Source organism: Saccopteryx bilineata, chromosome 3, assembly GCF_036850765.1.
Source record: "Saccopteryx bilineata isolate mSacBil1 chromosome 3, mSacBil1_pri_phased_curated, whole genome shotgun sequence".
Classification (NCBI taxonomy): domain Eukaryota; kingdom Metazoa; phylum Chordata; class Mammalia; order Chiroptera; family Emballonuridae; genus Saccopteryx; species Saccopteryx bilineata.
Window position 1 is genome coordinate 231,097,012 of NC_089492.1, and position 26,529 is coordinate 231,123,540.

Sequence of the window (26,529 nt, forward strand, 5' to 3'; positions counted from 1 at the left end):
CTCCGGTTTTGGCTGGTTGGCTCAGCAATACAGCATCGGCCTGGCATGTGGACTTTCTGGGTTCGATTCCTGGTCAGGGCACACAGGAAAAGCACCATTGACTTCTCCACTCCTCCCCCTTCTCTCTCTCTCTCTCTCTCTCTCTCTTTCTCTTTCTCTCCATCTCCCTTCCCTCCCCTCCCGCAGCCACAGTGCAAATTGTTCAAGCAACTTGGTCCTGGGTGCTGAGGATGGCCCCATGGCCTTGCCTTAGGTGCTGAAATAGCTACATTGGAGCAACAGAGCAAACAGCCCCAGATGGGCAGAACATTGCCCCCTAGTGGGCCTGCCAAGTGGATCCCAGTTGGGGTACTTGCGGGAGTTTATCTCTCTGCCTCCCTGCCTCTCAATAAAAAACAAATGCTCAATATTCCTGCCACTAGTGTGGTATCAAAAGAAGATACAATTCTTGTCTTAAATAATTTCCTAGAGACAATTTGCTTCTATCTCTAGATATTCATAGGTAATTGTCAGACTTTGTAAAAAGGAAGCATAAAGCATACTCTGATTATTTTGAATCTATAAACATACAATGGTCTGGAAATTAACATTTCAGAGAAGTTTATAGCTGATAAGCTGAAAACAGTTTAGTTTCCACTGAAAACTGACTGGTATTGATCATTCAAACTAATAGAAATGGGTTTGTATGGTGTTATGTTCAGTTTATAATTCACACTGTGGGAAATGTGAATAATGATTATTAGTGACCCCTTCTCCCTATTTTTTTTTACTAAGTCTATAGCAGTGATCCTGTTTCGAGGATACAAAAAAGGGCTGGAATATTTTCAGACTGAATTAAGGGATTTTTTTTTTTTTGCTCATTTCTGTTACTTTTATTTGTAGGCTGCATGATTGGAAAAGTTGCAGTAGAAAAAAAACTAGATAAGACCCTGGCCAGTTTGCTCAGTGGTAGAGTGTCAGCCTGGCATGTGGAAGTCTCAGGTTTGATTTCTAGTCATGGCACAGAAGCAGTGCCCATTTGCTTCTCCACCCCTCCCCCTCTTGCTCCCCCCCCCCCCTTTCCTGCAGCCATGGCTCAATTGGAACAAATTGGCCCCAGGTGCTAAGAAGAGCTCAGTTTCTAAGCAATGGGGCAATGCCTCAAATGAGCAGAGCATTGTTCCCTAGTGGGCTTGCTGGGTGGATCTTGGTCAGGATGCATGCAGGAGTCTGTCTGTTTCTCCTCCTCTCTGGGAAAGAAAAAAAAGTGTAGGCAAATTTGAAATCCTGCCTTTAAAATTGAGAATTATTGCTGAATATGGGACTCAGTATACCTCTGCTGTTAATTCCAGCAAAATATATCTGAATGATGTTTTCTAAATAAAATGTATCCTTACCTATGTTGAGTGTTTGGCAACTGGAAACTTTAAGACAGTGAAACTTGCCCCATAGATAGATGAACAGAGGTAGTATTACACCACTGGCACAGCTAAACTAAAGTAGGTAAAAGCCCATCATTTGTATATGAGTTAGCAAAAAATACTTTTGTAAATCATTTTATGTCAGAAATCTGGGGAATAGTATCTTAGGTCACCATCCAAAGATGTCATCTCAATCACTGCATTTTTTTTTTGTTGGTTTGTTTTTGTTATGTGACCCTCTATGGTAATACGTAGTGATGAACTTCTAAAATTATAAACTAGCATTTTTAGTTTATAATGGAACCTATGGTACAGTTACAATTTCACTTTCGCTACAGCACCTGTAAATACCTCCTAAACAAATTCTCCTAAGGGTTTTCTTTCTTTTTTTAAGTGAGAGGAGGAGACTCCTGTATGCGCCCTACCAGGATCCACTAGCAACCCATCTGGGGCCAATGCTTGAGTACCAAGCTATTTTAGCACCTGAGGCTGACACCCTCAGTCCAACCATCCCAGCTATCCTTAGTGCCTGGGGCTGACACTTGAACCAATCGAGCCATTGGCTGTGGGAGAAGAAGGGGGAGAGAAGCAGATGGTTGCTTCTCTTTTGTGCTCTGACTGGGGATCGAACCTGAGATTTCCATACACTGGGTTGATGCTCTATCCACTAAGCCACTGGTCCACTGGTTAGGGCCTCTTAAGGGTTTTTTTTTTTTTTTTTTTTAGAGAGAAAGAGAGGGAGAGGGAGAGAGAGGAGGAGGAAAGCGCAGGAAGCACAAACTCCCATGTGTCTTGACCGGACAAGCCCAGGGCCCGAAACCGGTGACCTCAGTGTTCTAGGTCGAGGCTTTATCCACTGTACCACCACAGGACAGGCCCCTCTTAAGGGTTTTAAAGAAAGGTAGTTAGACACTCACTCCTGAATTTCATCGTTTTGCAGGTGAAAATGACTAAACTTAAATATAAAATCTTTGTAATAAGAAACAAAGAAATGTCCACCACTAACCTGTAGCTCCCATTGCATCCTTGATCCCCAAAGGTGGCTCACAGTGACTTGGCTGGGATGCTTTAATGGATGGTGTAGGAGTTTTGGAGAGTTAGTGAAGCAGCAATTTTGTAGCTTATATACTCATTGTGGTTTATCTGCTGGCCCCTTTGAGATGTGGCAGAAGCCGGGACTGCAGGTACTTCCCTTCCTCCTTTCAGTTTCTTACAGGCCAGGTATGTGTGAGCTTCTGTCCATGCCATCCAGGTCGGAAGCAACAAGACCGGACCTGAGTTTCAAACCGTACGTGTAGGTTCCCAGCTTGTGCTTATGGTTCCACCTTATTCTTACCCCTCCAACTATCCATCCTCCCTTCCCAACTGCCTGCAAGACTTCACTCACTCTCCAGTATCAGGCCGAGACTGTAAACAGCAGACTACTTAACCAGTTACAATAATTAAAGTCAAATCCCTGTAACAGGTCGTTTTGTTCTGCTCCTTTGATTGAATGCTGGTTAAGAAAAATGTTCTTAATATACATGCTTGTCTTCCAAAACTTGATATTATGGAAGCAAATTTTAACATTTTTTGATGACCCTAGACAGTCTAGACCAGGGATCCCCAAACTACGGCCCGCGGGTCTCATGCGGCCCCCTGAGGCCATTTATCCGGCCCCGCTGCACTTCCGGAAGGGGCACCTCTTTCATTGGTGCTAAGTGAGAGAGGATGCATGTGCATCCTGTGCTCCTGGAGTACTGTATGTGACGGCACCACAAAGCACTGCGTCGCTCACATACAGTACTATTTCCAGTGATGCAGGACGCACGCATCACAGCTCCAGAAGTGCCTCATATCACTTGTTACGGCTACCAGTGACAAATATGGAACTGGACATTGACCATCTCATTAGCCAAAAGCAGGCCCATAGTTTCCATTGAAATACTGGTCAGTTTGTTTAAATTTACTTGTTATTTTAAATATTGTATTTGTTCCCATTTTGTATTTTTACTTTAAGATATGTGCAGTGTGCATAGGGATTTGTTCATAGTTTTTTTTATAGTCTGGCCCTCCAAGGGTCTGAGGGACAGTGAACTGGCCCCCTGTGTAAAAAGTTTGGGGACCCCTGGTCTAGACCTTCAATCTTACGCAGATCATACTTTATTTAGCTTTTAGAAAAGGACATCATTCTAATTTTAATATCACTAATTTAGTGATACTGCACTTGAAAACCAACCTTTACAAAGTGAGATTATTTTGAAAAGAATAAACATGTCACTTCCCCAATTATTTCTGTAAGTTTACCATTAAAAAAAGCTATTCTGTGAATTGTATTTGATTACTAACAGATTATTAATATTCCCACAGGTGAAGAATTAGTATGGTTCACATGTAAATTATTTTGCTAAAGAATTTCTACATGAATTTAACATACAACGAAAATGGCAACATTACAATTAGTAGTAAAACACACTAAAAAATCTACAACTCCAGAATTAGTCTCCTTTAGAAACTACTGCTAATAGCCTTAGGACTAAACAGTCTGGATGCTCTTAGAAGTACCAGTAACATTTCAATTACATCCATATTTAATCCAAGTAAACACAACTAGATGTACTTGAAGAAATATAGATAGCACAGGAATGAAATATGTAGATCCTGTTGACTTGAGACAAGAGGAACCAATGTCAATTGGTTTAAAAGATGTCTATCAACCTTCAACCACCATGGAACCTACTTAATCTAGTGCCCAACTGAAGAAAGTGGTGTTTGCGAGAGGAAAAATTGGCTTGTGCAGTTTGATACCCACTAGAACTTAATTCAGCTGTTAAGATGCAACTTCAAGTAAAATTAATTTGTACTGTTTTAGAAGCCCTGTTCTTTTCCTGAGTATTTGACATTGACCCACTTTCCATGTATTCTGTAATCACTTCCAGGAAACTTACACAGTACCCAAAACCCATCTTCACAAAAATGAAAAAGGCAACGTAACTTTCTCAGTCTTAGCTGTATGACCCAGGTAACAAAGGAAGGTGTGCATACATCACTGTCCCAACTGTCAGCAACATTGAAAGCAGCGTATCACTCCTGCTTTATTTATAATTAGGAAAATGAATGTAACACACACAGGTCTCCCCACCTGTAAATGATACTGAAACTCATGACTGGACTCATAGCCACTACCTCATTCACCTGAAAAATTTAAGCAAATAAATAGGACAAACATTTTTTCTAACAAAACCACTTTTATTTTTAATTACGTACTACTACAGAACAGAACTCAGTGTGGAGGCAGTGTTCACTTGATTTCAACTGGTTATGTTTATTAAAGGCTTGTGTCCCTGTGTAACCCTACCACCATTGTGCATAAATGTTCACTGAATAATATCCCAAGTATGATTTCCTTCACTGTAGCATCTTAAATCAGTGGCACTACTTTAAAACCAAAAATTTCTTAATCCCTTTAGAAAAATTATATTTGCATTCAGAGATCACAAGTGAGGAAACAGACTGAGTAAAATTAGATTTAACCACGTGAAACTGCCAATATTTTAATTTTGATTTATGAAAATGGCAATGTCATATGGTTCAACCTTTTTCTACTAAAGTTTTTATAAGTTTAAGCAAATGTCATTTGCATTCAACTCTTCTAAAATGAAGTGATTATTAGGACCAATACTGGAACCTCTTAACTATAGACAAAATTCCTTTTGATAAAATCTTTAAAAAGTTACTACAAACTGTAAAAACAATGCTGCTTTTCTATATGGCATTTCAAGTTAAAAAAATTATGATCAAACTTGGATAAAAGCTCTAATTACAAGTCTCATTTTTCCCTTAATTCCACTCTAACACTATTCATTTCATAAATGAATAAATATACTATTTAGTATTGTACAATAGATACATACCATTGACAGTTGCTATACTATTCCAGGAAAGGCAAATATTTCACTGAAAATATAAATTTACTAGATATAGGTGGGATCATTTGTTTATCCTAAAGTTCATTGCTTTACTCAACCCAATCCCTATACCCCAAATATGAGAAATTTACACTAAGAAAGGGACTGCTTTCGGTAGAAATTAAACCACCTTGTACAATTCTGATGGCAACTAATCAGTGATGGATTTCATCATGTAAATATGTAGATTGAAAGGGGAAAGAACTTGATTTGGAAAATGAATGAGGTAAATGTCATACATTCAACAACTTGTAAATAAATACAAATACAGTATTATAGGAACATAACATAGGTTTAAGGGTTTTATTATCAAAGTCTTGTAAAACAATTTCAGAAACTGTACATCAACATGGCACAGACTGTAGCCTACTTTTGTTTTTACTGCACAAAAGTGAAGCTTGAAACTCCTGTAACTAAGAAAACAGTTAACTACTTTGCATTTAACATGGAATCACTGTGGCCATAAGATTACTACTGCAGAAACAGTAACACAAATTTATAGGTTTTATACAACTTGAGATCAAATAAAAAGTACATTATCAAATACATTTGTCTTTAAAAGCATATGAAGATCAATTTAAAATGCACTACCCTCTTTTCCAACACTTATATTAAAACAAATTAATAAAAGTGGAAAATTGGAAATCAGGAAAAAAGACAACTTTCTTTTACAGATGGACTCAGGATAGGCAGATAGCTTTCACTGATGTAGGTGTGGAATAAATTATTTCAGGAAAAAAAATTCCCAAACACCTTATGAAAAAGTATACAACTCTACTTCAAAATATGCTATTTACTCACTGCCAAAGACAGTTTCATTTGAAATCTTGTTTCTGTAATTAAAGCCTAAGCAGCCATCAAAAAAGGTTAGTGCATATATAACCTTTCAAAGTTAAACAAAAGCCACAAAAATTCAGCCACAAGGCTTAAAGGATTATCTATTTCAAATGCTTATTTCCAGATGTAACTATAGAATGTTAATTTGTCATGTCAACAAACAAGATCATAAGTAGATCCATCATGTTGGAGGATTTTAATGACATTTAGGATATTCCTGCCACAATTAACATGCAATCAGTGCATTCCCTACATGGCTCTATTACGGCAATGAATCAAATTCTAGAAATACTCTAAGTGAACTTACTTAATAAAGGAGGTCATACAACATAAACAATCCATGCCTGCTGTAGATGCATGCAGCTTTTCATTTTTGTTATGAAGCAGCACCTGAATAGTAAAACTGCTTGGTTATGTTCCTCAATCAGATCTCACCATGTCAAGAATTGGTTACCCATGAATCATTTCCTAAAAGCTTTAGATGTAAATAGTATCAACATCAGGAGCTTTATAACCATTTATAACAGCTGTATACACCTAAGGTTTGAGATGAACAACTACAGCATTAAGGAATCACACAAAGGAATGACACTGATGCATGTACACAGTGGGCTCCAGAGGCCATTCTCAGTCACTCATATCCATGTCTTCTTCATGATGATCATCCCCATTTACTTTGGATTCTCTTAGTGAATCACCAATTCCCTTTTCCACAGAACATTCTTTTGTTTTAGGGGAACCTGGTTCTGTTGGTTTCTTGTCCTCCTTTTTCTCTTTCTCGCTGTCATACCCTTGTTCCTCTTCATCGTAATCCCGTGTAACCTGCTTTGCCAAGGAGAATAATAAAAGTAAACGTCTTCACAGAAAAATCACTCCTTACAGGTACTAGTACCACCCAAAATACCGAAATAAATTAGTCTGTAAACATACTTTTACATCTTTATCACTCTCTGACTTCCTCTCCCGATCCTTTTCCTTATCTTTACTTTTCTTCTTCTTGCTTGTTGATCGTTCTCTTTCATCTCTGCCTCTTTCTTTGTCTTTATCTTTCTTCTTTTCCTTTTTATGCCTAGGATAACAGTAAAATGTTTTCAAAAAAAGACGCTGTAGTTTAGAGGACACACTCGATGAGCTTCACCCAGAAGTACACCAGTAAGTTTCAACTTCAGCTGCTGAGCCTGACCCAAGTTCCCATGGATAGAGGATGGTAAAGATCCACTATCAAAACACTGGGTACAAGCTGTGTACAGTAATAGAGGCAAGAAGACTAATTCAGTTACAGATCTAAAACGCTCAATCCTCAAAAGTGTTTATTATAACACAGTCTCAAGCCATAAAAAAAAAATAAAAGCACACTCACAAGCATTTGACTTCAAAGAAGTTTCTGAAAAACAGCATAGACCTAAATCATTAACATTCTTACCTCCTAGGGGATGGTGAGCGAGACAATTTTCTTTTTGGAGACCTAAGCTTTTTAGGCGATCTTGTGCCACTCCTGCTTCGTCGTCGTCGTCTCTCTCTAGAACCACAAATGTACAAACTAGACTTAAAATACAGACACATCAAAGCAGATGTGTCTATGATGGAGCTCCATTATGGACCCTGACAGCAGGACTCTGACACTGAAATACCCATTTCTAAATGCCATTTTGAGCTGAAGAATCTAATAATAAACCACAAGTCTTTTTCTTTCTTTCTTTTTTTCTTTTGAGAAGGAGAGGGAGGGAAGGAGAGAGGGAAAGGAAAGGAAGGAGGGGGGGAGAGAGGGAGACAGGAACACTGAGACACTCCTGTATGTGCCCTGACGGGAATCGAACAGGCAACTTCCATGCTCTGGGATGATGCTCCAACAAACTGCACTATCTGGCCAGGGCTTAATTTTTATTGACTTTTAGGAAGACAGAGAGGAAGGGAGGGAGAGAGAGAGGGGAAGGGGAAGCAGAAGAGAAGCACTGCGTTGTTCCACTCAGTTATGCATTCACTGGTTGCTTCCCTTTGTGTGCACTCATCAGGGATCGAACCTGCAACCTTGTTTCAGGATGGACCCTCTTAACTGAGCTAACTGGCTAGGGCCAAACCACAAGTCTTTTTCAAACTTTGTGCTTTCCTTAAATGTCCTCAAGAAAACTGATTTCCTGCAATTCTTCTTTTCTTGGGGGTGGGAGGGAGAGAAGCATTAACTCTGTTGCAGCACCTTAGCTGTTCATTGATTGTTTTCTCACATGTGCCTTGACTGGGGGGCGGAGGGCTCTAGCCAAGTCAGTGACCATGAGGTTTCAAACCTGTGTCGTAACGTCCCAAGGCCAACGCTCTATATACTGTGCCACTACCTGGGGTTAGGCTCCAGCAATTCTTCTTAAAGACTTACATCATCATGATATCAGAAGTGTTAAACTCAAGGAAAAGACTGATTAACAAAAGTTCTAATTCAAGAGATAAAATCTGTCTTAAGATATTTAAGAAATCAGTTTTAGGTTCACACACCAGTATCCAGAAGGGGTATGGAATCATACGTTCTGGTAAGTAAGGCAGGTGCTAATAAAATAGAATAAAAAAAAACCTCTTAAAGCATTTGAGAACTAGTTAATGGTCACAGAGAGATAATAATGGTTCCCTATACTCTAAGGAACTATTTCCACCCAACCCTGATTTGAGCAACTGATGTTTAAGATGTACAATGTATTTCCTCTCAAAATTGTGGCCTTTTCCCATCCCTTACTGTCTGCTTCTGCTACTAATCTTGTTACTAGGACTGGCAAGATGACCATTATACCACTTAGGCACAAAACCCCCATACTCTCAGTTGTGTAGTTGCTATAAAAGCTTTTTTTATTTTTTAAACCTTTTCAACCCTGTGTGACAGCCCTGCTCCCCCACCAGCACTGGAAACATTACCTACAACTTTTCATTCATCAAGTATTTACTGAGTTTGTCAGGACCATATACCTCACAGTTTTTGTTACTGCTTTGTGTACTCCAAATTCCCTTGATGGGAAAGACATTTTATATTTCTGTGCCCCTTGACAGACTGTAGCACAACTGCAAATAGGTATTCAATACAAACTTATAGAATATGCTGTAAAGTGATCCAATAATCAAGCAGGGTAAGGGACTTATGAATAAGTACATTAAATAAAGCAAAAGGAAAAAAAGCCTGTAGTTAGTAGAGAAATACACGTTGCACACGCCATCTTTATGCCCTTTTGTCACCTCCCTCAGGCCTCGCTGGGCATTTTCTTGAGCTCTTACACCTGTTTTCATTTTCTTTTTAAAATAGCCCTCCCAATCTGTACAGGGCCAGTTGTATGTACTACTCTTGCCATTTAATACAAGGGACTTGAGCTTCCTTGCATTTTGGTATGTGCAGGGTGTCCTGGAACCAGGACCCCAAGCTCAGGCGAGGAATGTTTATCTTGTATGAAAATATTCCTCAGCCTGTACAGAAACTGCATGCCCTATTGCTATCGCATCACAACCACTAACCTACTTTCTGTTGTAATAGATTTACCTATTCTGGACATTTTATATAAAAGGAATCATATAATTTATGGTTCTTTGTGACTGACTTCTTTTATCTGGTAAGTTTTCAAGGTTCATCCATATTGTAATATATATCAGCAGTTGGACCCTTTTCATTGCTGGATACTCCAATGGACAAATACACACCATTTTGTTCACTCATGTTACTTAATGGACATCTGGGCTGACTTTCTGGTGACTATGAATAATGCTATGAAAATCAGTGTACAAAGTTCTGTGGGGAATGTCTTTGTTTCCCTTGGGCAAATTCGTAGAAGTAAAATTGCTGTTTCAAAAAATTCTTTTGTTTCACTTTTTAAGGAACTGCCACACTTTTCCAAAGTGCACCATTTTGCATTCACGCCAGCAATATACAGAATACAGAGTCCCAAATGCTCCACATCCAAGCCAACTCTAATTATCTCTTTTTGATTATAACCGTCTTAGTGGGTGTGAGTGGTTTTGATTTCCATTTCCCTGATGACTGTCACCCATCTTTTCATGTTTACCAGACATATGTTTTTGGAGAATAGTCAATTCAGAATCTTTGGCCATTTTTAAATTGGGTTGTCTTTCTGACTGAGTTGTAACAGTTCTTTATATTAGATACAAGTCCCTTTTCAGATACAGTTTGTTATTTCTAACACTGTGTTGTCTTTTCTTTTTTAATAGTATTCTTTGAAACACAAAAGGTTTCAATTCTGATAAGCTTCAATTTATATTTATCTGTTGTTTCTTATGCTATTGCTGTCCTTCCTACAAAACCACCACCAAATTCAAGGTCATGAAATTTTACTTCCATGTTTTCTTTCAAGAGATTTTTAGTTTTACATTTAGGTCTTTCATCCATTTTGAATTAATTTTTGTATATAGTTAGCCTCCTATCATTTAATAATTAAGAAGCCTCCTATCGTTTAATAATAAAACAATGCAGCTAAATGTGCAAACTAGACTGGAAGAAAATGGAATTAAGTATGGCTAGCCCTTACTAAATTCATATAAATTCCAATGTTAAGTATAAAAACTGTATTCCTGTGGAGTAAAGTCTATGACACTGAATTTTTCCACTGGGGTAGGTTAAGGAATTACAAGTCTAAGAACGATCCAGTTTAGAACCTGCATTGCTTCCCATTATTTTATCAATGAATTACTATATATAACGTAAAAAATTTTAAATTAAAAAATTCAAATATGGACATTTTAAATATGATTTGCTATAATAAATAAATTTAATGTAATAATTGGGATGTGAAATGCATATAGCAACCTCAAAAACTGATCTCTGTTGAATTCCACGTTATTTCAATCACACACTACACCGTAAGTATTAAATAAAAAGATGAACTTCAGGTTATTCTTCACAAATTGCCTTTAAAACCTGTTAACACTCAAGTACGTGCAGGGTGGCTAAAAGTAGGTTTACAATTGTTCATATAGAAAATAATACAATAAATAATAATACAAGAATATACTCTGTTTCATGCATTCACAACTGCAAACCTACCTTTGTCCACCCCTGTATGTACTGGGAAACATTTAATGTTCACAGACTACGGATTTCCTTGCAAACAAAGTTTAAAAAAAATGCCCAGAATTCCTAAGGCCTTACCTGCTTGCACTTCTGGACCTTCTGGCTGTGCTGTAACTTTTTGGTGGTGTTTTGGAACGTTTCTTTTCTTTGTCCTCTTTCTTTTTGTCTCTAATAAATGAACACAATTTATGAATGCATTAGAACTTTCAGCTAACATAACATTATTTTAATAGATACTGTATAGAAACAGAATTCAAGTGGTATCATTTGTAGTTAAAATAATACTTTAAAAAAATCCCATTTTCCTGGGTTTCTACATAAAACTTCTCTCCAATAGAGAAAAAGTAGACTGGTGAGAAGTTATGTTTGGCATACCTACAAAAACTTTTAATAACTGTCTCTAGGTTCTTCAACAGTCCTTTCTCTTTCAATGGATTTCTCTATTTCCAGACCCATCATGGCGCTATATCCCATCAGGCCAAAACCTGTAACGCACCACCAAAGTAAATTATTAATTTTCTTCTAAAGCACACACCTCATGTTAAACCACCATCATGGATCAAGCCAACTTTCTCCCTTTTCTGCTGCTGCTACATATTCTGGGATACTCTCAGTGCTACCAGAAGAACTACCACATCAAGATCAAGATCGGCTGGTACTACAACCACATCTCAATCTTAGCCTTTCCACAAATATTGGTAAACTGACTTTTACTCTCCACAGCATCCCCCCCACCCCCTTAAGATCACCATTCTCCCAAAGACACTGGACAAAGGGTAATCAATATATTTATGAAAAAGCCCTTACTGCCATACGCATACCCATCCTGAACTATTCTGTAATTTTAGAGATTTAAGTAGCTCTTTTGTTGCTCTATGTTCCCCTCCCCTCTTTGGTTACCCTTCTTCATCAGTTACCCTTTCTATTCAAGTCTTTATGATCACTGTAATAGTCCCTAAAGGAGTCTGGTCATGTTCTACACTAATTTATCCTATACCCTCTTATCAAAAATCTTTTCAAAATAGAAACTTAATAGCTCCCTGGTTCATCACTTTTCAATCGAATCTCCTTGTCTCCTGTATCTGGTCTGTCTCCTTACAGTTTCTGACCTCATTTCCTGGTCTTCACACAGCAAAATACCTGCCATTTCATGAATTCAAGCTAACTCCACAAATAACATTCTCTACCTGAAACTATGTCCCCCACACTGGGTCCAGTCAAATCTATCTTAAGTCTCCTTTGACACTTGAGTTGGGGTGGTGAACACACAATACAATAAACAGAATTATATACTTAAAGCCTAAATAATTTTAATAACCAATGTCGTATCAATAAATTCAATGAAAAAAATCTATCTCAAGTTAATACTTGTCACTTCTCAATTGAGCCTCTTTCAACATCACTAACAATGGCCCTTCCTGTGTACATTCACCTTTTTACTAGTATAAAGAGAATTTCTTGAGAAAGGAATGCCTAATTCCTCTTTCTAAGCAAGATTGTTCGAATTAAGAGATGACCCACTCTATAAAACTTGATGAAAAGCCTCGTTACAGGATGAACACACTGCAAAGCTATCCCAGAACTTATGTTCCCAGTTAAGTTATATGTTTACCAAGAAGAAAATGTTTTTGGTTCCACTGTCCTTTATTTTAATTACATAATAAATAAATAAATGAATGGGTGAAGTAGTATTAAGAACTACTAAAAAAATAAGTATTTTAGAAAGAGATAAAGGATAGTTGCTAAAAAATTTTAAGTATTGTAAAATTGTGTGTGATAACAATTTATAGAAAAAAACAAGGCACTTTTCAAGGGACAGGTCCCTTACTACTTTAAAGGTGGTTCAAATGAAAAGACTGATTTGATGTATGTTACTTAAGACCACGCTTACTAATTATTAATGCACGCTTTTAGAAAGACCGATTATTAATGCACGCTTACATAAAAATAAAACGTCAGGATAGAGATATATATAAAGTAAATCTTCACTTCAACTCTACTGGTCCCCAAATCAGGAGACAAGAGACTCTAAGCATGACTCAATCTCTGGCATATAGTATATCTTAAATAGTTTATGTGTTAATGGTAAAATATATATGAAGATAAATTAAAACATGGCTGTCTGTCATAAACTCTTTGGCATACCCTAAAGAATGGCTGGTAGCAATGAATCTTTAGTGATGGTTGAGTGAAAAGGAGAAAATGAAGGGAGGTAGTAGGACAGCTAAGAATTTCTATGAGAAAGAAATCATATCCAAGACTTCAGTTCTAAGTAGAAACCTCATGTTTACAAAAAAAACAAGAAAATAAATGTTGGCCTCACCAAACTTGCATTTCTCCTCTTGTCTAGCTGTATCTCCCATTAGCAGGTCTTTTGTCATTAAATAGCACAATATCTGGGGTCTTGGGAACTCTAAAATTTGTCTCCCCACTGTGTCTACTGTACCTTTTTAAAAAAATTATTTTTTTTTGACAGAGACAGATAGGGACAGACAGACAGGAAGGGAGAGAGATGAGAAGCATCAATTCTTCGTTGAGGTTCTTTAGTTGTTAACTGACTGCTTTCTCATATATGCCTCGATCTAGGGGCTACAGAAGAGTGAGTGACCCTTTGCTCAAGCCAGTGACCTTGGGCTCAAGCCAGAGACCCCATGCTCAAGCTAGCAACCTTGGAGTTTCAAACCTGAGTCCTCTGAGTCCCGGTCCGACACTCTATCTACTGCACCACTGCCTGGTCAGGCTGTACCTGGTTTTTGATGTGCTCCTTGACCTTCTACCTCTCTCTCTGGAATGAGATCTTCTTCGTCTTGGACTTTTGGATCGTCGCCTACTCCTTGACTTAGAATGTGATCTCCTTCTCGATCTGCTTCTCGATCGCCTAATAAAAAGAAGACAATACATATACATAAATGTAAAAAGACTAGTTCTGCTTGTGAGTTTTACTTAGCAGCAGATAAGACTCATCAGATATATGGGCTAACCATCAATAAGTGGAGGCAATTTCCTGGCAGTTGTTACCTTTTTTTAGCGAGTGAGAGAGAGACAGGAAGGGAGACAAATGAGTAACACCAACTCACACTTGTAACACTATACTTGTTCACTGATTGCTTTCTCATATGTGCTTTGAATGGGGGCTCTAGCCAAACCAGTGACCTTTAAGTTCAAGCCAGCAACCATGGGGTCAGGGTCATGTCTACGATCCATGCTCAAGTAGGAGACCCAGTGCTCGATCCGGCAACCTCGGAGTTGCAAATCTCAGTCCTCAGCATCTCAGGCCAATCCACTGCACCGCTGCCTGCTCACGCTGCTGCTATTTATTTAGTCCACATAATAAACACCTTTGATACTCTAGAAATATGTAATACCCATTGTTCAAGCTGTCATGCTAGGCCTACACCCACTGAAATTATATCACTGATCTTGAGGAAAAAAAAAGACCCAAAACACCCCAACACTATGCATTACCTTCCATATAATCTGTATTTTAGCATGTTATTTCTTTCTTTTTTTTTTTAAAGATTTCATTTATTGATTCTAAAGACAGGAGAGAGGAGAGGAGAAGAGAGAGGAAGAGAGGGAGAGAAGGGAGAAAGAAGAAAGGAGAGGAGAAGAGAGGAGAAAAGAGAGAGGGAGAGCAGGGAAAGGAGAAGGGGGAGAGGAGTGGGAAGCATCAACTTGTAGTAGTTCTTCTTGTATGTGCCTTGACCAGGCAAGTCTGGGGCTTTGAACCAACCTCCACTTTATCAACTGTGCCACCACAGGTCAGGTGGGCATGTTATTTCTTATTTGATTTCTCACTACTACAGGTTAAATCTATCTATTATCAATTACATATGCTACTCTACATGCTTTACAAACACAACTCATTTTATCCTCATAATAAGCCCTTAACATTATTCCGTTTTATAAATAGAAACCACTTAGTGTTACCTTCTACAATTTCTAATTGTTGTTCTCTGAAATATATCTCATTTCCTTAATTTACAATTTAAGAGCATTGCAGGCCTTATATAGATTTATACAATTCAGTACAAACTGCCTCTTATTCTCATTTTGTCCTCGTTGTTTCTATATGATCATTTCTTTCCTGTTATGTAACAAATGTTTCTCTCTGTATCCCCTTCCCTCATTCCTCTCCTCAATCTTATACTTCTTTTCTAGATAGTTTCTGTCTCTTCCTGAATTTAAGTACAGCAGACCTTTTGATGTGTCATCGATTCTCCTTCCTTTTATTCTCTTCTAAGATTAAACACAAATTGCAATCTTTGATCATTTAACTTCTAGTGACCATTAAACCTCTTTTAAAAACTCAAATATAGTTTATACCTTTGCCTTCACTTTCTCAAGGTGCCAGAGGTCAGATATTTAATAACTGGCATTAATCTCATTTATAAACCAGTTAAAAACTGAGGGCATTTCTTATTTAACGTCTTTCAGGGTAGAACTACACATTACAGAATAGTTGTAATTTAAATGAATTACAGCACTCTGGCCTTAGTATAGGCATGTACCCTAAATACTGACCCTCTTTGTTCTTTTAATAATATGCTAACAAAGTTTGTTGCCACCACTTTCTAAAAACAGCTGTTTCAAAACCACACACTATGCTGAGGTCGCCGGTTCGAAACCCTGGGCTTGCCTGGTCAAGGCACATATGGGAGTTGATGCTTCCAGCTCCTCCCCCCTGTCTCTCTCTCCTCTCTCTCTCTCTCTCTCTAAAATGAATAAAATAAAAATAAAAAAAAAAAAAGAGTAAAGAGGTGAGCATTTAAAAAAAAAAAGAATGTTGTTTAAAACCACACACTAGGATCTCAAGACCAATAAATTATTTTAATCACCTCTTATTTTTGACCATATATGTAACTATTAACTAAAACAAATTTTGGGGGGGGGGATTTTTCAGAAGTTAGAAGCAGTGAGGCAGTCAGACAGACTCTTGCATGTGCCCGGCAGGGATCCACCTGGCACGCCCATCTGGGGCATTGCTCCGTTGCAGCCAGAGCCATTCTAGCACCTGAGGCGGAGGCCATGGAGCCTTGGGTGCAGGAAGGGAAGAGAGAGACAGAGAGGAAGGAAAAGGGAAGGGTGGAGAAGCAGATGGGCGCTTCTCCTGTGTGCCTTGATGGGGAACTGAACCCGGGACTTCCACATTCTGGGCTGACATTCTACCGCTGAGCCCACCGACCAGGGCCAAAACAATTTCCCTTAATAACATGTCTATATTCTAGGAACTTTTCATGTAATGTTGACCTACCTTTTTTTTAAGTTCCATAAGGGCAGGAGGTATATGTATTTATCTTATCAACTACTGTACCCTTACAAAGTTACTACAGCACTTAACTTAAAAGGTACTTATTTTTAATGAAATATTGACCCTATAAAATATCATAATCAACAATTTCTTAAGAGTTAAAAACATGCTGAAAAACAAAAATTGTTATTAGAATTAGTAACTACTAATCTTTTGAGAATTTTTGCTTTAAGAAAAATTTAAGTCAACAATAATTTTAGCTGAGCTAGATCACACATTTTTCTTGCCTTTGATTGTGTATAGAAAAAATACAGATGCAAAAAAAAAAAAAAAAAAAACCCATAAGGTCATTTTTACCAGTTTCTTTCTAAAGAAAGTGACTGGTAATAAAGTTTTTAAAAGTCAATAAATAGAGGTATCGCAATAACCTATTTATTATAGCATCTTCATTGAAACAGTTATTTTTCAAGAGTAATGTGCTACAGAGCCACTTTAACGAACTAGTTTATGTAAGCTTTTAAAAATCAAAGAAATAGAGATCAGCATATAATATATAAGTAAAAATGCTTATTTAAAGTAATGGTCAATTTTATATCAAAAACATTTTGTTCAGGAAAAGAAATATTTCACTGTTATTTCCCACTAGTCACATCAAAGTAATTAAAACTTGACAGTTCTAGGATGTATTTGGTATTATATACAGAAGACATACGTTCTTCTTAAGTGCTAAAAACTGAGCCACAAGAGCAATGACCTGGAAGATTAGGATTCTAAGTAGTGCCAACATTTCACATAAGAGTGAAATATTACCTGTATTTTAAACAAAGAAATAGGAGTTCCTTAGGAGAAAGTGAAAATATGAGAAAGAGCGTTAGGCAGAAACATCTTGAGCAAAAACTTGAAAGCATAAAGAAAGCAATTATGTTCAAGCAACTAGTAGTGCGATGAACTGTTTTGGAGTGGTAAATGACAGGTGTGGTAAGAAAAATTAGGTTGAATAGTAAAATATTCTGAATGCCGCTTTGAGGTTTTATGTACCACCTTATTAAGGCAACAGGGAAGTTCTCCAAGATTGAACAAAGTTCTGATATAATCCCAATTTGGATTTTTGACAGACATCTTTAAGAATGAGACAGGTTGGGGAAGGAAGGTAGGTAACAGGAAACAAAAATCAAGACAACAATGTTAATATTCTGCTATGAACTGAATGTTTGTGTCCCTTCCAAAACTTTTTTTTTTTGTGAAAGAGACACACGCACACAGATAGGGACAGACACTACAGGAAAGGAGAGAGATGAGAAGCATCAATTCTTGGTTACGGCCCCGTAGTTGTTCACTCATTGTTTTCTCATATGTGCCTTGACTGGGGGTAGGAGGTACAGCAGAGTGAGTGACCCCTTGCTCAAGCCAGCAACCTCGTGCTCAAGCCAGCGATCTTAGGGTTTCGAACCTGGGTTCTCTACATCCCAATCTGACGCTATATCCACTGCCCGGTCAGGCCCTCTCAAAATTCTTATGAGAAACCTCAGTGTGATACTGTTAAGGTGGGGCTTTTGGTAAGTGATGAGGTCAAGCTCAAATGAACAGGAGTAATGTCCTTTTGAAAGAGACCTCAGAGACCCTATGCCCATTATCATGTGAGGACAAAGCAAAATGATGGCCCCTATTAACAAGTAGGTCTTCACCAGACACCAAATTTTCTAGCACCTTGATCGGTTGGGCTTCTTAGCCTCCAGAACTGTGACAGATAAAGCTGTTGTTTATAAGCCACCCAGTCTATATATAGTATTCTACTACAGCAGGTGAGTAGAGAAAGATACTGGCCAAGAAATGGCTTGATAATGTCATGGGGTCCAAAAGAGCAAAAGTAGTTTCAAAATAACGTATTTGCCTTTTTTACTGTGTTGACATTTGCATGAAAGGTGCAACAGCATTGTGGTGTAGGGCTCTGGTCAGCAGCCCCGTGGATAGAGCATCTTCCCAGAGCACGCACATATGAGAAGCAATCAATGGGCGCATGCTAACTAAGTAGAGCAACAAACTGATGTTTCCCTCTTTCTCTCTCTCTCAAAAAAAGAAAGGCAATGGTGGTGTAAAAGTGCTGGCATCTTTTTAGCACAAACCAAAGTAAGTGAGCTGCGCTAGTGGTCACTGTATTCTTCATTGGCATTTGTAGGAAGCACTTGCAGAATAAGAAATTTAAAAATTCCCTAAAACATTATTTTCAGAAGAGAAGTCTTTGCTCAAGTGATAACAAATATTAAATCTAGTCCCCTAGATTTCTGCACAATAAAATAGGAAGTATGAATAAATCACTTCTGATATTTATTTTTTAATTTAATTTTTTTATTTATTATTTATTTATTCATTTTTTAGAGAGGAGAGGTTGAGACAGAGAGAGAGAGAGAGAGAGAGAAGGGGGGAGGAGCTGGAAGCATCAACTCCCATATGTGCCTTGACCAGGCAAGCCCAGGGTTTCGAACTGGCGACCTCAGCATTTCCAGATCGACGCTTTATCCACTGTGCCACCACAGGTCAGGCCACTTCTGATATTTATTAATGTGAAGGGCTATATCAAGGGAGGCACTTGTGGGATTGAGTTTTGAGCTTAACCAGCTTTTATCATGAAATATCACCTTTACTTCAAATAACTGACAATACATGGTTGCTCAGACTTGGGTATTTGAAGCCATTTTCTTGAAAAATGAATGAAGACTATCACATCAAGGAAAAACAATTCAATTTGTTACCAATGAAAAATCTGAGTTTTCAAAAGAAAATTTTAGAAAACTTGAACCCACCATTGTGAATTGACAGCATCTTCTCATGAAATTTGTGGTGGTGACACCAGATGGCATTTTTTTGTGTAATGTAACAAAATATGTCAATAGCTGAAAACTTACATAAAGCAATCAATTAATTATTTTTCAAGCTAACAAACAATTTTATAAAAGAATGCTTGGGAAAAAGATCCATTCTAAGCATAAGGAAGATTAATAGATTTTAATGTAACAGGCTATGAAAAGTTCATTTATGGTTTCAGATTCCCTTTTGCAACTATCTTTTAAGAAACTATCACTAGTCAAGTTTTTTTTTCTTTTTTTGTATTTTTCTGAAGCTGGAAACGGGGAGAGAGAGTCAGACAGACTCCCGCATGCGCCCGACCGGGATCTACCGGGCACGCCCACCAGGGGCGATGCTCTGCCCCTCCGGGATGTCGCTCTGCCGCAACCAGAGCCACTCTAGCGCCTGGGGCAGAGGCCAAGGAGCCATCCCCAGTGCCCGGGCCATCTTTGTTCCAATGGAGCCTTGGCTGCGGGAGGGGAAGAGAGAGACAGAGAGGAAGGGGGGGAGGTGAAGAAGCAAATGGGCACTTCTCCTATGTGCCCTGGCTGAGAATCGAACCCGGGTCCCCTGCACGCCAGGCCGACACTCTACCGCTGAGCCAACCGGCCAGGGCCCAAGTTTTTGAGTTCTATCCAAGACCATTAGCTACAATTTATCTGAAAAGACCACAAAATAACTTTCCCTTTTCTATGTTTGTGTGAAGCCAGATTTTCTCTCTATACCAACCAAAATACATTGCAGTAAGTTGAATGTAGAATCCTTTATGTCTAGATTATAAACATTAATGAAATTTGCAAAAACAGTAAAACAAAACCACTCTTCTTTTTTTAAATTTCAAAGTTGTGTTACTATGAATGGGTTTACTATCATTTTTAAATGGCATTTTAAATTTTAATATAGCCTACATTAACAGCTATAACCAACATATACAAAACTCTTTGGAGTTCTCATAACTTCTATTAAATATAAAGAAGTCCTAATACTAGCAAGTTTGAGAGCCACTGGTCTTGAGAACCTTACAAATTTATACAGGATGTCACATGGAAAAGAAAATAAGACTTATTTAGTCTTACTCCAGGCAGGATAAAAAAAAAATTATACTATCAGTTTATCCAGCAATACAAAAAAAATTTCAAAAGAATAGCAAGTTATGTCATTTGCAAATAAATACTCCTGTATTAGAGGAGTCCTCTGCAGGTTGCATGATGACCTTCCAACTTAAGTCTTAGAAGTTTAGTGAAAAGCTAGAACCCAAGTAAAAAATTTCAGGTGCAGTTCCTTCCAGACTACTAACTCAATTTAGTGCTTAAGTCCAAGCACCTTTCTCTTACCCCTAGATATTTTTGGGTTTTAAATCATCAATAATAAAATTTTATTTAAAATTTTTTCATTGATTTGAGGGAGAGAGTTGGAAGAAGAGAAGGAGGAGGGAGGCGGAGGGAAGGGGATAAAGGGAGAGGAACAAAGAGAGAGGGGGGGAGGGAGGGAAGGAGGGAGGGAGAGAGAAAGAAAGAGAGAGAAAGAGACATCAACTCTCCATTCTACTGGGATGATGCTTTAGCCACTGACCCACTTAGCCAGGCCTTAATCATATATTTATACCATTTCTCCTTTTATATATATATGCATGAATACTTATTCACAAACTGCTAACAGCACTGGTTACTAAAACACACTTTAATCAGGAGCTGCTAGGTGAACAAAGAGCAAATTAAGAAGAATGTGACATAAAGAAATTGTCTTTGTCTACAGTACAACTCAATTCCAAGAGCAATCAATCTAACCTGTGCCTAGAAGATGAAGGAGTTCTCCTCCTCCTGGAGCGTGATCTTGATCTTGAGTGCCTTCGTTTTTCTTCTTTTTTATCTAGATTTAAAAGAAAATAAATCTGGATTTTAAAATGTCAAATAGATTATTCCCACAGAGGAATTAATGTAAGAATTTCTTTAATTACAGCTTTTACATGTAATCCTTAAATGTTACAAATGATCATTTTACAATCAAAATGTTGAAGCTTACTGAATACAAATTTTACAGGGCTTTGGTAGATCTAAATTAAAATTAAACTTCTGATTTTTAGCTAGCCAAATGAAAAATTTCATTTCCAGACTGAGGAGGCTGTCAAGTGTTGTCCATAAAGTACTATAAAAAGTTCTCTCACCCTTTAGAAGGTTTATAAACAAGGAGTCCCTTTTTCCACACCTAGGTTCTACTTTCCCAAAATAACTACATTTCACCAAGATTAAAACTTTAACTTTTTACATGTTTATGTAACAATTACATATCTCTAACCAGCAGAACTATATATACATAAATGTTTAACTTAATAGTAAATGGACACTTCAACCTTTGAGCAGTACAAACGTTCATGTACATCCTCATGCCTCCTTACCATCCAGAGTATGATCGATTTATCTTAAAAATGTGTAAGGCAACATTAAAAAAAAAGGCAAACAGGGCTCTGGCCGGTTGGTTCAGTGGTCGAGCGTCGGCCTGGCATGCAGAAGTCCCGGGTTCAATTCCCGGCCAGGGCACACAGGAGAAGCGCCCATCTGCTTCTCCACCCCCCTCCCTCTCTCCTTCCCCTCTGTCTCTCTCTTCCCCTCGCGCAACTGAGGCTCCATTGGAGCAAAGTTGGCCTGGGCACTGAGGATGGCTCTGTGGCCTCAGCCTCAGGTGCTAGAATGGCTCTGGTTGCAAAGGAGAAGAGCATTGCCTCCTAGTGGGCATGCTAGGTGGATCTCAGTCAGGTGCATGTGGGAGTCTGTCTCTCTGCCTCCCCACTTCTCACTTCAGAAAAATACAAAAGAAAATTTATATATATATGTTCTTTCTTCACCACTTAGCTCTATGTTCCCTTGCTAAATTAATAAATGTCTATGTTAAAGTGGTTGAAGAAAACTCTCTTCTTAATGTTTCTCTTCTTCCTCACCAATCTGGAATTGTATAAGTGTAGGAGATAAATCTAGAATGCTGTCCCATTTCTTAGTTGTTAACACATAAGAAATCTTTTTTTTACATAGGACCTAACAATAGAAATAAAACCACTGCATTTATGAGACAATCATCAAAGTGAGAATGAGTAATTCTTTCACATTCAGTTCATTTCATTCACAGAATTCAATTTATTGTTAATGTCATTATTAACAAAAAACTTGGAAAAAATTCATAAATTACTCTAAGTCATTCCAGTTATGTTTGCAATGAAAAGTTACATCATGGTGTCCTAGCTTTGGAGTCAGAGATCAGTTGTGTATCTAGAAGCTCCTACTGTTTGATGTGATATTGATCTAATTATTATTTTGTCAATTAAATAATGCACATAAAGCACTTGGTATTAATTTATCCAAAATTTTTCCAAATATAATACCTACTAAGAATCTTCCCATTTACTAAGAAACAGTGAAAAATAAACAAAACTTCATTTAATGGGGGAAAAATAATCCAGGACCAAAGATTGAAATAAACACAGGGAGACAACAGGATAAATACCTATTATTCCCTCACAAAAAGTAATCTGCAAAAAAATAAGGTATTTACTTCTTTTAAACAAATGGCATCAACAGAAGCATCCTCTCCAGGTCTCAATAAATAATAAGATCAATTGGGCTAGCGCTACATAGGCAATCATAAAGATTAAAAACAACCCCCAAGTCAAAAGTTAAAAACAACAAAAATATCATGCCCAAAGTGTTAGATAATCCTAGGCACTAGCAACACGTTGGAATGGATCATTTTTTGTTGGGGAAGCAGGGTTGGTGCCTGTCCTGAATGCTGAGGGATATTTAGCAACATCCCCAGACCTCTGCCCAGTAGATACATTTGGTACCAGTGAAGCAACTAAGTATCTTCAGATATTTCAAATATTTCTGCATGACAACACCAACCCACCCCTCTAGATCACTTCTGAAAAATCACTACATGATCTTTTATCAGAATTTGGAAAATTAAAATATGGTTAAAGTATTAAGTCAACAAATTTCCAAACTTATGTAATCGTCATTTTGCCAACAGTCATGTAGCGTAAGATTCAAACAAGTACATAAACATATTTTACCTGGTTCTATGGCAGCAGAAATTAGGGACTGTGCTTCTCGTACTCTCTTCATGGCTTCCTCTATCTCTTTACTAGAGGTATCTGATTTCAGACTTGGTGAAACAAGACCAGCAGCTACATGATTCAACCTGAAACAGAAACAAGAACTGAGACCAGAAATATTTTAAAATGCACAAAAGCATTTCAAATAAATTTGTTTCATATAACATTTTAGTAAGACATTCCTGAAAAAAGAATTTCATTATTTTAGTAAAACTATACATAGCATACTACCCTTCTGAATATTAAAATAACATTTGCATTTTAAGATTCAAGATATCTGAAATAAGAAAAATGCCTATTTAACTATGCTGAACACCCATTACCTTCCCATAAACATATTCTGAGAAACGCCAGTACATGGAAATATGGTGATGATAAAGAAGTTAGATTAATAAAACGTTCTTTCATATGATTTAAAAAACATTCTACATCATAATTTTGTTGGGCAAGAGCATTATTTTAAGTTTGTAGACGGGAAGAAACTGAGGCAGAGGCCAATGGCACATAAAAGTTACTTATAAAATTCCTGACTGGAAAGGGTAAAGATGTACCTTTAAGGGTTTATACATATGAGAAAAGACATCAAATTTAGGATAGAAGTTATCTTTAAGGAGAGAGGGAAATATAAACAAAAGTGGGTATACAGGGAATATCAATTTTACTGACATTTTATTTTGTAAGCTGGGTGATAGATATATGCTTGGATTTTACCTGATAATTTTTAAGGAAATAAAAGCCCACTAACTACTATAGTGAAATGATTCTGAATGATTCTGTCCTTCCTATGCCCATACCTTCCCACTTATGCATAGTGATTTTCACCAAGGACAAAAGCATTCAAATCACCAAATAAAATAACTGACTTTTTAATATGTATCAAGTAAGAAATATAATAATTACAGTAGAAAGAGAACTTTTCAAAGTACCTAACAGACGCTGGCCTTTATTATGTGCCATACGCCACTCCTTCACTCTAGGACTGTGTTTCTCTTACTTCTGTCCCCTAACTCCTACTTATCCCCTAGGGCTTAACTTCTCTGATCTTCAAATTAAGTTTTCCTCCTTGAAGTAAGTTTCTGTAGCAACTCTGTACTTCCTCTTAGTTAGATCCACATGCTTTACTATATTTAAATACTGTCTCCTTTCCTGACTACAGTATAAATGCTATAAAGGTACAAGTTTATAGGCCCTGGTCGGTTGGCTCAGTGGTAGTGTCAGCCTGGCATGCAGGGGTCCCCGGTTCGATTCCCGGCCAGGGCACAAAGGAGAGGCGTCCATCTGCTTCTCTACCCCTCCCCCTCTCCTTCCTCTCTGTCTCTCTCTTCCCCTCCAGCAGCTGAGGCTCCATTGGAGCAAAGATGGCCCTGGCGCTGAGGATGGCTCTGTGGCCTCTGCCTCAGGCGCTGGAATGGCTCTGATTGTGGCAGAGCATCGCCCCGTGGTGGGAGTGCCGGGTGGATCTGACTGCCTCCCCGTTTCTGGCTTCGGAAAAATACCAAAAAAAAAAAGGTACAAGCTTATAGTAGGTCCCCACCCCCTCCAGAAAACAGAGAGGAGAGAGAGAGAGAGGAGGTGGTGGGAGAGAAGGAGCAGGAAGCATCAACTCACAGTAGTTGTTTCTTATGCATGCTTTGACTGAGCAAGCCAGGGTTTTGAACTGGGGACATGAACGTTCCAGGTCGATGCTTTATCTATTGCGCGACCACAGGTCAGGCAACATGTATATATTAAATGAATAAAGCAAATAAAAATATTTGGCTCTTTTCCTGTTATTTTGTTATAAACTATTTATAATTATTTTGAAAGATTCAAAATACACTAAATAAAACCCTCTATATATAGGACTTACCATTAGATTTTTCTCCTTGTTTCTAGAAAACCAAATTATGTATTACTGCTTGCCCCGAGAAAACTTTCTTTTCAGTTATCTAAAAAATAACTGTTCTCTACACATACTATGTATCATCAATGGAAAGAGAAAAAGTCCTTACTTGGGATCAACAGTACTCATAAGCTTTAGCAACTGATCTGCAGCAAGAGACTGTAAAAATAAAAATATAAGAACAGTGAGAATACATGAAGCAATAATGACTGTCATTTTATTTTTTCAGGATATTGCAATTATCCTAGGACAATCTGACAAACCTAAAAAAAGTAACATTTTGGCACACTGATGACCAACAGAAATACAATGACATCTAAAGCGTATCTTATATTATTTTCTAGTAGCCACATTAAAAAAAAAAAGAAACAGGTAACATTGGTGGCTATAGTAGTATATATCCAGAAGTGCTTTAGCAAATTAAAGATGATAAGGCCAAACAATGTAGATTTTACAAAACAATGACCTCTTTCAAGACTTTCTGAGAGAAAATAACGCTTTCAAGGAACATGTATAACAAACCTCACAGTGCTTAGCTAATATAACAAAAATATTTCCAAAAAAAACTTTAGCCAAATTACAATGAGAGAAAATAAAATTCCCACTGAGCAAATGATAGGAAAACAAATTATACACCCATGTTGTCATCCGTTCATGACAATTTACTCTGGCTCGTAAGATACTGTTAATGTGCAAAATTCCTGTGAAAATATTCTCTACTTTGAACCATATAAAATGAGCAATTCTTTAATGTGTAAAGAGCTAATGATGTACTGACCTTTTACATCTCTTTTTAACTAGATTATATGTATATAGAAAAACCCCAGACAACAGCAATCATTTATCACCTGCTCTTGAAATATATAGTAACAGAAAATAAAAATAAATTGTTAATTATAAGAATTAACTCAAAGTCAAAGGGTATTAAATTATACCTGAGAGTTCAAGTTTGCTCCAGGAAGCCCAAGTGCAGCAAGGGCAGGATCAAGAGTAGGAGCTCCCAAAGCAGCCAGTGGAACAGCGCCAATCTGTGAACGTGCAAATACTGATTAAAATTTAATTTCTGTACCTTATAGGGTACGTGTAGGTGGGAGTCAACTTTGTTCCCTCTAAAGGGCAAATAAATAGTTTTAAGTGTGGTAGGCTATGTGATCTCTGTTGCAAATGCTCAACTATACTACAGTAGCTTGAAAATAGGCATACATAATACATCAAA

At 37.6% G+C, this 26,529-nt stretch overlaps 1 protein-coding gene across 6 annotated transcripts in view; it reads right to left on the minus strand.

Annotated features, from left to right (window-relative positions):
- Window positions 1-5,636: 5,636 nt before the first annotated feature.
- Window positions 5,637-26,529, minus strand: part of SRSF11 (serine and arginine rich splicing factor 11) — a 49,726-nt gene continuing 28,833 nt past the window's right edge. For 3 of the 6 annotated variants that reach the window (XM_066268900.1, XM_066268905.1, XM_066268902.1), the window contains exons 5-13: window positions 26,249-26,341; window positions 25,423-25,472; window positions 23,390-23,517; window positions 21,117-21,198; window positions 13,981-14,112; window positions 11,313-11,402; window positions 7,608-7,724; window positions 7,115-7,253; window positions 5,637-7,009 (exon numbers count right to left, since the gene is read on the minus strand). In XM_066268900.1, the coding sequence (XP_066124997.1) occupies window positions 6,812-7,009; window positions 7,115-7,253; window positions 7,608-7,724; window positions 11,313-11,402; window positions 13,981-14,112; window positions 21,117-21,198; window positions 23,390-23,517; window positions 25,423-25,472; window positions 26,249-26,341 (1,029 nt within the window). In that variant the 3' untranslated portion in view covers window positions 5,637-6,811. The remainder of the gene's footprint in view (window positions 7,010-7,114; window positions 7,254-7,607; window positions 7,725-11,312; window positions 11,403-13,980; window positions 14,113-21,116; window positions 21,199-23,389; window positions 23,518-25,422; window positions 25,473-26,248; window positions 26,342-26,529) is intronic. The other 3 variants (XM_066268906.1, XM_066268904.1, XM_066268903.1) reach the window with 3 other exon arrangements.